This window comes from Hordeum vulgare, chromosome 2H (genome assembly GCF_904849725.1).
Source record: "Hordeum vulgare subsp. vulgare chromosome 2H, MorexV3_pseudomolecules_assembly, whole genome shotgun sequence".
Taxonomy (NCBI): Eukaryota; Viridiplantae; Streptophyta; class Magnoliopsida; order Poales; family Poaceae; genus Hordeum; species Hordeum vulgare.
In genome coordinates this window covers 12,649,663-12,664,454 of record NC_058519.1, presented here as the reverse complement: position 1 = coordinate 12,664,454, position 14,792 = coordinate 12,649,663, and the positions used below count along the sequence as shown (strand labels likewise).

The window sequence follows — 14,792 nt, the reverse complement described above, 5'->3', positions numbered from 1 at the left end:
ATCGACTTTGATGAACTCTTCCAGATGTACAATGCCGACGCCCTCGACAAATCGCTTATGAGTAGCTATTGTCTGCAAGTTTTTCAATTCGTTGTCTACATATAACTTGTTTAGTTATTTCAATTCATTGTTTACATATAACTTGTACTCTACTATGCAGAATGAAGATTCCGGAATGTAAAAGTAGGAACATCCTAAATATTGGGTTTATTGACCCAGATAAAATACATATAGCGACGCTAACTGATAAACCCAAGGAAACGGAGGAAAATCTTCTAAGGTTTCTAACAGATCAAAATTTATGTGACCACATACTGTTTCCATACAACTTCAAGTGAGGGTCTTTATTCTGTTGTGTTCATTCACTTATAAGTGTAATTGATAAGTTACTCACACACACACATATATATATATATACATGTGCAGCTTCCATTGGATTCCGTTGGACATTCAAATTGATAAGGGAAGAGTTGATGCTTTCGACCCATTATCGAGACCCTTGGAACAGTTCCAAAGCCTGCATGACATGCTCCAAGGGTAATTTCAATCATTCTTGCGCTCTATCGGTCTCTTTCGATGATTGTGTGATATATCAATTAATGAAAAACTTAGCAAATCATTTTCCTTGTCGGGCAGGGTTTGGAAGCAGTTCAAGTGCGTGACTCCCGGTATCGAGCATGAGAAGCTAACCTTTAGAGCGGCTCAGGTAAGTAGTAGTATGATATACTTCTATTTTCAATACATTTATGATGCTAGATTATTATTTTGATTATATATATTCTATTCTCGTAAAGTGCGACCAGCAGCCACGGGGGACGCATCTATGCGGATACTATGTTTGCGAGACCATTCGCACGTTTACCTTTGAGCACAAGGATTACATATACGACGTAAGCAATGAACATTCACACCTCTATTTTTACCCGTCATTCTTTGTTATCATGATTGATATTCATATTCATCTCCTCTTCTTATATAGTACACGACCATGAGGGAGAAGTCCCTACCAGAGCAACGCGCGATTGCTGTTGCAGAGGAGCTTACGACCTTTCTGAGGACGGAAGCTATAGATGACAAAGGACGATTTAGTGTAGCTAGGGGCCATTACTGATGTTGGTCCATGTAATCGAATAGACGGGCTCTAGTCCCGATAATTCAGATCTCCATATAATTGTATATATATATATATATATATATATGCTCGCTTGTAAGATAAGTTAATCTTATATATATATGCATAAACATGTATATTTAGAATTATATGAAAACTAATTCCCGAACACCAAACGAGGCATCACGTTAATCTCCCGAACACCTAAACCCTAAAACCCTAAAACCCTAAAATAAACAAAATCTGCAGAAACTCTTTAGTCCCGGTCCGTGTTAAGACCCGGGACTAAAGGGCCTGCTCCTGAGGGAGCTCCGAGGCGCCCATGTGGACCACCTTTGGTCCCGGCTTGGAACAGGGCCGGGACTAAAGGTTAGGCCTTTAGTCCCGCCCGTTTGGTCCCGGTTGGTGAACCGGGACTAAAGCCCCTTACGGGCCGGGACTATAGGCCCTGTCCCCACTAGTGCTAGGCACCCTCTATGAACAGTAAAATCGAAAAAATAGAAATCAAAATCAAAAAATTCTGAAACTTTGCAGCATCAATGATGATGAAACTTTGTAGGTGTTTGCAAATTTTCATGCCAAAGAACTATTCATGGAGCTCTACACATGAAAAAGATTTCAATGCTTGAAGTTTTGAGCACTTTTAGCATCAAAATCTGAAACTTGTTTGTACATATTTCTCTACAAGATATTTTGGCATGATAATTTGCAAAAATGTACAAAGTTTGATCATCTTTGATGCTGCAAAGTTTCAGATTTTTTTGATTTTGGTTTCTATTTCTTTTGATTTTACTGTTCATAGAGGGTGCCTAGTCACCCGGGTACTATCACACCTTTCTCATTCAGAAACCATAGGCTTGACTTGAGTGAGGTTGCCCTGACGTGGCAAAGTAATGTGGTGGCCCATGTGGAAGCAGACATGTGGGTACGCACCACTGAACTGGCTCGGTTTTTATTACCTGGTCCGGTTTGAATTTTACGACAACAGTACCGGTCCGGCTTGATTTTTTTACCACAAATCTGCAGTGCAAGTTACAGCTGTGGTAAAACCATGTGGTCCAAAATGCAGAAATCTGCAGCCACCCTCGCAATCCATCGCCTACCACCTCGCGCCTCCCGCCTCCATCCTAACGTATCCCCGCCCCCTCCCTGGGTATAGCAGAGTTCCCCCTCGGAATCCTTGGCGATCGCGTCTTTCGATCTACATGCGATAACGATGGCTACTTCACCTCCCGTCGGTGTTATTGGCAATTCCCAAGGGAAAGATGACGACCTTGGTGATTTTTTCGAGAAGCTTGATCTCCACGAAGATGAGTTCGATGATGTTGTCGTGGAGGAGGAAGCTCCTGAACTTCTGGAGGAAATCCGCTGGATTGCCCTCGCTAGGGTTCATACCCCCAAGCTGTTTAGCCAAACCGCGTTCTACAAGGATATGCGAGCAGCTTGGAACTGCTCGCAGCAGGTCCGGTTCCGCCCCATCGGACCAAATCTCTTCGTGGTGCAGGTCTATTGTTTGGGCGATTGGGATCGCATAATGCAACAAGGGCCTTGGCTCTTTCGGAACATGGCTGTTCTGCTTGCACCTTACGACGGATTTACACGAGCAGAGGACGTTCCAATGTTCAAGATGCCCATATGGCTGCAAATTCACAAATTGCCGGATGGCTACTGCAGGCATGATCTGATTGTCAAACTACTGCGGTCTGCTGGTGAGATTCTAGAAACTCGGATTACTGGGAACTCCCGAGGAGACTACGTGCGTGTTAGAATTAACCATGACATCAACAAGCCATTAACTAAATTTGTGAGCATTGTCAAGGAAAAGGTGCGCCACATATTTGCTGTCCGATACGAGAAACTTGCAAGATTCTGCAGTGCATGAATAGGTCATGAGCATAAAGAATGTGGTGACGGGGTTTTTGCTGAGAAGGATCTAAAATTTGGTGTCTATCTGTATGCGGATCAACCAGCCCGTGCCCGTTCGGAGAGGGTTTACACACAAGACAGCAAAATCTCTCCAAATTCTGCTGCGGCCACACAAGAAGCTCCACCTCCTGGGATAGTTAATGTACAACAAAACCCTAGCCCTCTCCCGATGGACCAACTTAGCGACATGGAACTGGATAAGCTCTCTCGGAAAAGGTTGATGATTTCTAAGGCTGCTACCATACAAGATGCTGTGGAGGATATTTCCCTAAGGGATGGGATCATGCTGTTGACTGATAAACTCTCGGACGCCCTTGATGAAATTATTGTCGCTGGGTGTAGTAAACGAGAAAAGGTGGGTATTGCTTCAAACTTGGCGGGCTCCGACGAGGAGTGCCGCCCGTCCCAATGAGTCACTTGTTCTGGAACTGTTGGGGGGTGGGGAACCGCCGGACAGTTCGCGAAGTTAGGACTCTTGTAAAAGCCCATTCCCCTCGCTTGGTCTTTCTTGCGGAAATGCGACAGCCAAGTGCAAAAGTTGAGACTCTGATATGGAAATTAGGACTAAGAGGATTCTGTGGTGTCGATTCTGATGGCCGTGGCGGAGGTCTTGCGTTATTGTGGGATGAATCACTAACAGTCACAGTACTCGAGTCATGCAGCAGGTTTATAGATGTGGTGGTGCTAGATCAAGGAATGGGGACAACTTGGCGATCTACCTTTGTGTATGGTGAGCCCAGGGTCGAAAACCGTCAGCGCATGTGGGATCATCTAGTGAGACTAAAGAACACATTGGCCCTGCCATGGGTATTGTGTGGTGATTTTAACGAGGCTATGTGGCAGCACGAACACTTCTCTAACACTAGCAGGGCTGAGAACCAGATGTTGGCATTTAGGGATGCTCTGCAACTCTGTGAAGTGGTGGTTCTAGGCTTTATAGGCGTGCCCTACACGTTCGACAATGGTCAACAAGGACAGGGTAATGTCCGTGTCCATCTAGACCGTGCATGTGCTTGTCAAGACTAGCGGGAGCTATTCCCTTATGCTAGGGTGCAGCACCTTGTCTCCCCTAGATCAGATCATTGCCCTATAGTTTTGATCCTGGATTCAACTGAGGATCGACGGCGCAAAGGAACTCCAAAGTATGAGATTATGTGGGAGCGTGATCAGAAACTTCCGGAGTTTATTTCACGAACATGGGCCACGGTACGGTCTGGAGGTGATCTGGGCAATGTGTCCACTTCACTATGCTCGGTCATGACTGCCTTACGCCGATGAAGCAAAGCAAACTTTGGGCAGGTGGAGAAACAGATCGAGGACCTACGTAAAGAGCTTGAGAACCTGCAACTTGCTAATGCTGACCGACTCTTACTCCGTATGAAAATGCAAAAACTTGATGAACTTTTGTATCGAGAGGAGATGATGTGGTTGCAACGGAGTAGAATATCATGGTTGAGAGAAGGGGACCGTAACACGAAATACTTTCATCGTCAAGCAGTCTGGAGGGCAAGAAGAAACAATATCCGTAGGCTCCAAAAGGAGGATGGATCTTGGTGTCATTCTCCTACAGAGATGGAACGTATGGCTGCATCATACTTCAAGGAATTATATACTAAGGATCCAACCCTAAATCCGACCCCCGTTCTGGATACCCTTTTCAATAAAGTTTCTCCTGAAACAAATGATCGGTTGTTAGCCCCGTTTACAGATCAGGAAATTTCAGATGCACTCTTCCAGATCGGCCCTTTAAAAGCACCAGGTCCGGACGGCTTCCCGGCAAGGTTTTTCCAAAGGAATTGGGGATGTCTCAAAGAGGATATAGTGGCTGCAGTGCATCGGTTTTTCGAGACTGGACAGATGCCCTTGGGTGTCAACGATACTAGTATTGTACTTATTCCAAAAGTCCAACACCCGGCCACCTTGAAAGAGCTACGGCCTATATCCCTTTGCAACGTAATCTACAAGGTGGTCTCTAAATGTCTGGTTAACAGGTTGAGACCGTGCTTGACGGATTTGATCTCTGAAAATCAAAGTGCTTTCATCCCAGGGAGGTTGATTTCTGATAATTCCCTTATTGCGTTCGAATGCATTCACCACATCCAAACTAATACTGGGAATGCAGATTTCTGTGCCTACAAACTTGATCTATCCAAAGCATATGACAGAGTGGACTGGGATTATTTGGAAGGAGCTCTATTGAGATGGGGTTTTGCTCCACGTTGGGTCTCTCTAATTATGGTCTAAGTCCGATCAGTCAAGTTCTCTGTCAAGTTTAATGGGCGATTGCTGCAACAATTCACTCCCACACGCGGTATTCGTCAAGGTGATCCCCTATCCCCCTTTTTGTTCCTCTTTGTGGCGGATTCACTGTCTTCCTTACTGCATAAGGCTGTACAACACGATGGTTTGGAGGCGCTCCAAATCTGCCGAAGAGCACCTGCCGTGTCACATCTCCTTTTTGCGGATGATTCCTTGCTTTTCTTCCGAGCAAATATCGAGAATGCAACAATTGTCAAGGGTGTCTTGAACACTTATGCCTCAGCTACGGGTCAACTTATCAACCCATCAAAGTGTTCCATCCTTTTTCCTGACAATTGTGCTCCTCAAGTGGCTGATGAGGTTAAGCTAGTTCTCCAGATCACACAACAAGCCTTTGAACCAAAATATCTCGGCCTCCCTGTGCCGGAAGGTCGCATGCATAAGGGACGTTTTGAATCTTTGCAAGCTAGGGTGAGCAAGAGTCTAGTTGAATGGAGTGAACGCTATTCCTCTTACTCGGGGAAGGAAGTGCTTATTAAAGCAGTGGCTCAAGCAATCCCAGTATATGTTATGAGCATCTTTAAACTCCCGGTGGCAGTGTGTGATGAACTATCAAGAATAATGCGACAGTTCTGGTGGGGTGTTGAGAATGGGAAAAGGAAAATGGCGTGGGTTGCTTGGGATCGGCTATCTCTTCTAAAGTCCCGTGGTGGTCTGGGTTTCAGGGATATGCAGGCCTACAATCAAGCTCTCCTTGCAAAGCAGGCATGGCGGCTCATAACTACTCCGGACTCCTTATGTGCTCGTCTTCTAAAGGCAAAATATTACCCCAATGGTAACCTTGTGGACACGGTTTTCCCTGCTAACTCTTCGGCAATATGGAAAGGCATAGAACATGGACTTGCCCTTGTCAAAAAAGGTATGTTATGGAGGGTGGGGAATGGTGAACACATTCGAGTATGGAGAGACCCTTGGATTCCACGAGGGCCACCCTTCACGCCTATCCTTCCGAAAAGAACCTGTCGGCTCACAAAGGTTAAGGACTTCCTCGATGTTCATGGGAATTGGAAGACCGAGCTGTTGCAACATTTCTTTTGTCAGGTAGATGTGGCATCCATTACAAAGATCCGTACTTCGGTGCACCAAGTGGATGATTTTATTGCTTGGCCATGGGATAAATTTGGAAATTTCTCGGTCAAATCTGCTTACCACCTTGCTATGAGCACATGTTGGAACCAGCTGAGTCCTGGCGCATCCTCCGCTGCTCCTACGGGTGATCGATCTATGTGGAAGTTAATATGGAAAATCGAAGCTCCCCCAAAGTTGCGCCACTTCGCGTGGCAGGTGATCTCTGGATCCCTTCCATCTTCGACAGAGATGCACCGGCGCCATATGACTACCCAGGCTACATGTCTCTTATGTGACCGCGATGTGGAATCATCATTTCATGCTCTCCTGGTTTGCCCGAATGTTGCGATTCTATGGGACGCAATGCAGACAGTCTGGCCTTTACCTCCTCAAACGGACATCAAATGTACTGGTAAGGAGTGGCTCTTTCAATTGCTACTGGAGGTTCCGGAGTCTATTCATAGCAGGATCATCATGGTCTTATGGAGGATATGGTACTTACGGAATGAAATTGTTCATGGCAAAACGGTACCCCCCCCCCTTGATATTTCCTGTTCATTCCTTGCTAGCTACTATAATTCCTACAAGAACATATCATTGAGTGTGGAGGATATGGTGAAAGGAAAAACCCCAGTGATGGAACTACCCCCTCCAACATCCTCACCCGTAAGAGTAGTCAAGAAGTGGTCGGCTCCGGACTCTAACATGGTGGGCTTATCTACTGATGGTTCTTTTAATCTCGAGGATGGCACCGCTGGTTCAGGGATGATCCTTAGGGATTGCAAAGGGGATGTCATCTTTGCATCCTACCGGAAATTGTTCCAATGCAATGACGCGCTTGAGGCGGAGCTTCAAGCAATAAAAGAAGGGCTACAACTGGCTTTTATTCATGCCTCATCACCGGTGGTGCTGCAATCTGATTCGGCTATGGCTCTAAAGATGATAGCTACTGGTACTTATGATAGATCACCCTATGGTGTCCTAGTGGTAGAAATTAAGATTTTACTTTTGAATAGGGAGGTTACTTTCTGTAAGATTAGTCGTGAACAAAATAGAGTTGCACATTGCTTAGCAAACTTTGGTCGTAGTGGAGATAGCACTGCATGTTGGTTGGGTAGACCACCTCCATGTGTCACTATGCTGGTTGCTGAGGATTGTAAGTCTGTTACAGTTTAATAAATTTCCCTGTTTCCCTGCGAAAAAAATTAGATTTATGTTTCAGAGGTAGCCTCAGTGTTCAAAACGGCATTTTCTGTTACTCAAGGCAAACGGTAGATAGCGTGATACGTACAGAGCTTGGTTAACTGTCGACGGGATGACAGGCAACAAAGTAACATTCTAGTTTTATCTTTACCTTTATATCCCTGTGTATCTTCATTTTGAAACACATTCATGTCTTGTTGCTCATTTTGCAGCACATCCAAGTCTTGCTCATTTTGCTCAGTTTGCATTGTTTCATCATAACTTCTCTTTTTTCTACAACCATTGCCTCTTTTCTTTTTGTTTGGCCAGCAATCTTCAACAACAAGGGGCTCAGCTGCACACTTCCTCCTAAAAAATTTAAGCATGTCAATTGGTTTGTAATTGAAAAATGCAACCAAATAGTAAACATAAAAAACATTAGCACACATACTTTGGCCTTTTAGGAGTGTAACAACACTTGGAAGATCCAGCTCGGTGCCCAAGTTCCTGGCACAACTTGCATCTATTTTTGTTACCTTTTTGGGACCTTTTTGGTTTTCCATCCTTCTTTCCCTTCCCTTTTTTACTACTCCCACCTCTCTCAAACAATGCCTTGAATTTGCTCTCTTTAGGCCTACCAGCCTTTCTTTTTGTTAGGGGAGGACACATGGAAAATTCTATGTCCACTTCAGGCCACTGAGACTGATCTGTAAGTGCTGGAATATGAGTTGCATATGCAGCCTTGAATTTTGCAACTGGGTAATATTCGTGCAAATAAGGGTGCATGTTTATCTTTGGTCGGGAGGCCAAGAAAAGTATGGCATGATCATATGGTTTCCCAGTGTGTTGCCACTCCAAACAAGTGCACTCATGCATTTCAGTGTTAACAACATGCCTTCTACCACTTTTGGTATCTCTAACTTCAGCACCCCACACAGAAGCTTTTTCAACAGATAAATGTGTAAGATTTCTGCTCCTGTTGACCACCTGTTGTACCACTGCAGGAAGCTTGTCCCCTTGCAGACAATCACCAATCCTTCTTCTCAATTCCCACAAGCGCATGATCATGATCCTGATTTGGTCAACCATGTCATGCACAGGCAAGTTTTTCAACTGCTTCACCTTGTTGTTAAAACTTTCTGCCAAGTTGTTGTTGATATGATCACACTTGACGGCAGTGTTAAATCCTGACCTATACCATAATAGAGAATGGTAGGTGTTCACCCATGGACCAAATTCAGGGCATGCTGTCATTATCTTACCAAGATGATATGAATATGTCTGTTTAGTGTAAGATCTTGCTGCTGGCCACATGCGACCAAATTCTTCCCCTCTGAACTTTTTTATCAAATTCATCCACATATGGCCGAAGCACTCTCTCTGCTCACAATGGGGGAACACATTCTTGACTGCATTTTCTAGCCCTTTGCATGCATCAGTGTGGACTGCCAAAGGTGACACTGGACCTATGCATCTCTTCAACTACATCATGAACCATGTCCATGAGACCTCTGTTTCTGACTGAAACAAGCCAATAGCAACAGGGAACATCCAGTTGTGTCCATCTAAAGCATTGCAAGCTGCCAATTGACCATTCCACTTGCCGGTCAAAAACGATGAGTCTATGCTCAAATATGGACGACAACCTGCCTTGAAGCCATCGATGCAAGGCTTTAAAGCCATAAAAAACTTTGAGAAAAGGACTCTTCCTTCCTCTGTTACCTCAGTATCTATCTTCACAACACTGTCAGGTGACCTCTTCTCCACCTCTGCTTTGAAATTATAAAGCATCCTAAATGTATTTGCCCAGTCACCATATAATTCTTTCATTGCCCTTTGTTTTGCCTTCCACACTGTGTTATACTTCACCTTAATTGGGTACTGCTTTTCCAAGTCTACTTTAAGTTTCTTTGCAGTAGTATTTGGTTTCTTGGCTAAAATAGGAGTGATCTTTTCTGCAATCCAAACCTGTGATGTCATGGTTGATACTCTCTGTGAACTTGTAATACAAGTATGTTGGTGTGGGATTTGTTGACCCTAATGGTACTTCCATCAGGTTGGCGTCTAGCAGATATGTACCACTTGCAAGGCTTGACACTTCCATCAAAACATCTGCATCTTGCATAAAACTTTTTCCTGTCAGTCCACTTTGTCTTGGCATCAAACTCATGTACCTGGTCCGGTTTGATGTTTTTGTTTTACAAAAATCTGCAGTGCAAGTTACAGCGCTGTGGTAAAACCATGTGGTCCAAAATGCAGTTTTTGGCATGAAAATGATGTACAAGTATACAAAAATAGAAAGTGCTCCTGGTTAATTAGATTAATGTTGCATATAGGTAGTCTCAGTACTCAAAACGGCATTTTCTGTTACTTAAGGCTGACGGGAGATAGCCTGATACGTACAGAACTTGGTTAACTGTCGACGGGATGACAGGCAACAAAGTAATATTCTATTTTCAGCTTTACCTTTAAATCCCTGTGCATCTTTAAGCACAGTATAAGCAAAGAATATGATGATGGATGTGGTGTGTGTGGAGCAAGGAATTCACAGCTTTTATTTAGAGAGACAAAGCACAAAGAAAAAGCGCGCAAAGCAGAAGCAAGGAATGCCTGCTAACCCCGTTTCCTGTACGAGCAAGCCAAGCTACTTCCAGTTTCCTTGTCCACCTCTTCGATCTATCTAGGCTTCTGCCAGCGCTGCAATTAATCAAGGTACCAACCCGGATCATTTGCCTACATATATATCTACAGATTAGTTAATTCTTTGTCCAAATTTGTAAGAGTCATTCTTAATGGGGATTGAGGAATGATTTTAACTTGTTCAAATGTGTAGGAAAGGAAGGAATTTGCTGCATGCACATCGTTTGACATGGAGCCGCTGGCCTTGTCGCCAAGCGAGAATTAGATCATTTCCAAAGAATAAGATAGGTTTAGTTCGTCATGCCTCCAGAGGTAATCCATCACTCACCTTTATCTTCAGTGATTAATGCTGCAGATATGTGACCTACTTCGTTCCTTTAGCTAGTGAGCTCAACTCGGATTTTCAGGAGTGGTATAGTTAAGAATACAAAGGCAATTAAGTATTTACAAACTTTACTAGTGATTAAGTAGTTATCCTCACTCGCATATGAGTTATGTCTTAATGATTTACCGATTTTCTTAGTTATGAACTTATGAATTATGATGCGCCTTGTAGTTTGAAATAAAGGAGTTACATAAATAAAGCAAAAAATGGCGAGCCTCATTTGGTGCTATTGTTGTTGAACACTGCAGAAGATAAAGCTCGAGGCAAAAAACATCGACTCTGCAGCAGAAGAGATAATTGGTGTTTTGGAGGATGCAAGCAAAGGAAATATGATCTACTTCAAGGGCTGGGGAGGTTTTGGAGCATCCGCCCTTCTCAATCTGGTAGCCCAACGCCTGAAATCATTGGCAACACTGAACAAGTTTGCCAAGGTTATCCATGTGGATTGTTCCGTGTGGAAAAACATGAGGGCACTGCAAAAGGCAGTAGGGGAGGAGCTGGAGCTTCCACAGTCTGTGATGGCCATCTTTGAGCGTTGCGACCAGGAAGACGATTTCAATGGGATAGAGGAAGGGTCCAGAGGGGTGATAGCAGAAATCAGCAGGGAAATATGCAGAAAGCTTCTCAGCAGTAAATTTGTGCTGATTTTTCACAACGGGAGCAGGAGCTACATTGATTTGTATGAGTGTGGTGTCCCAGTAATATCACTTTTGGGTAACAAGGTGTTGTGGACCTGGCATGTGAGGTTTCGGTATTGTGCCTATCTCATACTAGAAGATGGGGAAAAGGGAAAGATGAAGAGTCAGTCAGATATTCTCTTATCTGCTTCTCCTAATAATGTTGAACTTCCAGAACTTTTAGATCTAGTGCGAGATCTGCTGCATGAAGACGCTTTGGAGGTTGCAAAGTGCGCGGGGATTGTTCAGCCCGATGATATGAGCCACAAGATAGTCATGGAGTGCCTCATATACAGGACACTGATTGCTATGGACTTGAAGACACATGCACCAAACTATTGGGTCTGCGATGGTATTATACAGGACCAAGACAATGCATCAGCATGGGAGATTGGAAATTCTCTTGAGAGAAACATGAGCTCATATTGGAATTTCCCCTATAACGAGGACACAGCTTCTGTGCTACAGGTGTCGGATGATTTTCTTGTTAACCGCTGGAATTTCACCACCCACGAACAACTGCTAAAGGATTACACTCGTGTGCTGCCTCCTCAGGTGACATCCTTCTTCCTTTCTGAAGATGAACCACCAACAAATACAACATCAATATTGCCAGTTCGCATGTTCCAATATTCACAAAGCAGCAAGCTACGTGTGCTACACTTGTCTCATTGCATCTTCAGTTTTGCATCTCCTCCCTTCCTCTGTTGCAGCCAACTAAGATTGCTCCATCTGGACCATTGCAAAAATATCACACACGATCATGAGCATCCAAGCCACAGTGAAAACATGCCATGTTTCCAGAAGCTATGGGTGCTGGATCTGAGGTATACAAACTGGTATTGGCTGCTATCTGAAAAGATGAAGAGAGTGATGGTTGAACTCAGGGAGCTGAATGTGGAGGGAGTCAAGCATGGGAGCATAAGCGATTTGTGTGGCGGTAGACCAAGCCTTGTCATACTTCGAGTAACAGCAGATCCGGTCCCTACAGAGAAGAAAGACACAACTATTCAAGCACAATTTCCCAATGTGTTCACTTCAAACAGCCTCACCACATCTAGCTTCATCAACGACGTGCTGCCTCCGTGTCTCAAGTCATTTACCTTCATCAACAAAGCTGCAACTGTTGCCAAGATATTTAGCATCTCCTTCCGGGGTAGTTCTCTATTGAAGAATATACTTCTCAGAGGTAATTTGGGGAGCCTGGAGGAGCTGGACCTCTCGGGCACGGCAGTGAAAACCCTCGATCTTAGAGAAGTGGAAGCTCCAATCCTCAAGCGTATCATCCTAATGAGCTGCGGAAAGCTCCGTGCAATATTATGGCCACCGAAAGATAAAGGGACATGGGTTTTGCAGAAGTTGCACATCAGCACCGTCCAATCTGCATCACCTAACCAAAACAATTGGGAAGAGAAGACCCAGGAGGCTACTACTGCTGCAGGATCGCCATCTATCCTTACTTTTGGGGCTCAACCACAAGGCATCGGTCAAGCTGCATCTTTTCAGTTTAATTTTTACATATGTGTTGTGGATCCAAGGCTCATGCGTTCGCTTGTGCCCTTTGAGCGACATATTGTGAAACACTCTGTATACATGGAGATTGATTCATCTCCTACAGCTACATGTGGAGCTGCTGCCGGTGGCCGTGATGTTTCTCAAGGCATGGGGAGCCAGCAACAGGTTGCTCAATACTTATATGCAAGAGATGTCTTTCAGGAGCACCCGCAACTTGTCGGTGCAATCGAAGGTGTGATCAGCTGGATGTGGGCTTGCCCACCTATTCCCATTCCAAGTCCACAAGATTGGTACTTTCACATGCAAGATGAAGAGAAGATGGAGAGAGGTTCGTTACAGCGACAACGCAACACTCAAAGGATTAGCATTGGTGTTGCTTTAGCCCCTGTTTTGATGTGTGATAACGCACGGATGTTGTATGTACATGATAGCTCGTCCACCACTTGCATTCCATGCCCACCAGATTCAGACTGGAACTGCCTTGAATGGTGCCGTGTTGAGAGGTGCCCCAATCTATGCTCTGTCTTTGCTACTCCCGAACTAAAATATAGAGGGACGTCCTTTTTCTCAGCGTCCTATAGACATCTAGTATTCTTGCACATAGACTGCTGCCCCAGGCTCAGACATGTGCTTCCCTTGCCTGCGAGTATGAACCACTACATCTCCCCTTTGCCTAGCCTGGAGACCCTGGAGATCGTGTGTTGCAGTGATCTGAAGGAAATCTTCCCTTTGGAACCCAAGCGCCAAGAGAATCAGCAAATTGTATACTTTGCTAACCTAAGAAGGATCCACCTATACGAGCTGCCCATGTTGCATCACATCTGTGGGAGCCGGATGTTTGCACCCAAACTGGAGACCGTCAAGATCAGGGGCTGCTGGAGCCTCAGGATCCTACCAGCTGTCAGCGGCGACACCTCCAAGAGGCCCAAGGTGGACTGCGAGAAGGAGTGGTGGGACAATTTGGAGTGGCTGAACTGGCTGGGCTGCTATTCGGACGAACGGAAGGGCTGCTATTCGGACCAATCTTGGGCGGAGATAAAGCACGATCCTTCGCTCTACGAGCTGAGCCACTCGCGGTACTACAAGAAGGCCGACCTGCCAAGAGGCACAGTGCTCAGGTAACATATATATTGGACTTCTGTCATCTCACCAATAACTTGCTTAGTGGGTGGCCAACTTGTGTAGGGAATCAATCTTCTCATCAACAAATTATTATCTTGTACTGTAGGTGAGCAATTCTTTCCATGGGTCGATCGCTACAGGCTATTGGTTCTACGTGCTCGGCTGAAGCTTTCTCTCAAGTGCATGTTTGTGTGTGTGTGTGTGTTGCTGCCTGCTTACTTGATGCTGCTTGATTGGCCCGTGTGAAATCAGAATCTGCCTCGCCTTGGTGTGGCGGTGCATCTTCCTGTTCAGTTTGATTTGATTTGATTTGGTTTGGTTTGGTTAGGTTTGCAAATCATTGCTAGAGGAAGTATGCATCACCTAGTTGGTAGATGATGCATGGTACGTAGTGCTAGCTCTGAGCAATGGAGAAATAAAAAAGAGAGGGCATTCAGCCTGTGTTGCATGAGCGACCTGCCTGCTCATGCTGCCGATTTGCCCTTGGTCTTCAATTGTGTGTTGTGGTGTGTGATTTGTCAGCTACAGACTGATTATTGTAATGCTAAGCAATTCCTTCGATTGATCTACAAATGGTGATTTGTGCGTATAAACTGCAGCTTTCTATGTTTTGTTCAGAGCTGATCATATAAGCTTGTAGAATTTGCACCAATTTCTTCTTGTCTTGTTGTTGTTGCAAATTGTTCCTTTTTACTAGTACCTAGATTTAGACTTGGATTAAAGTAGATAATAAACAACCTGCTTTTAACTGATTTATCCTAGTTCATATTGGTTATAGCAGATGTGGATTAGTCAACTCTGAATTTAGCAAGACTTGCCACTGAAGTGAAATGACAGAAAAAGTTGG

At 44.6% G+C, this 14,792-nt stretch overlaps 1 protein-coding gene across 1 annotated transcript; it reads left to right on the top strand.

Annotated features, from left to right (window-relative positions):
• The first annotated feature begins 10,789 nt into the window (after positions 1-10,789).
• Positions 10,790-14,532, top strand: LOC123424947. Its single transcript, XM_045108628.1, has 5 exons — positions 10,790-10,798; positions 10,880-13,151; positions 13,255-13,326; positions 13,428-13,941; positions 14,052-14,532. Exons 1-5 carry the CDS (start codon positions 10,790-10,792, stop codon positions 14,053-14,055), a joined length of 2,871 nt encoding a protein of 956 aa, XP_044964563.1. The 3' UTR covers positions 14,056-14,532.
• Positions 14,533-14,792: the final 260 nt, after the last annotated feature.

What these genes read in the sequence shown, in the direction of transcription:
- LOC123424947 (XM_045108628.1), top strand. An exon ending in TGAAGAGAAGATGGAGAGAG is followed by an intron (nt 13,152 to 13,254) that starts GTTCGTTACAGC and finishes TGTACATGATAG; the next exon opens with CTCGTCCACCACTTGCATTC. An exon ending in GAATGGTGCCGTGTTGAGAG is followed by an intron (nt 13,327 to 13,427) that starts GTGCCCCAATCT and finishes TCTTGCACATAG; the next exon opens with ACTGCTGCCCCAGGCTCAGA.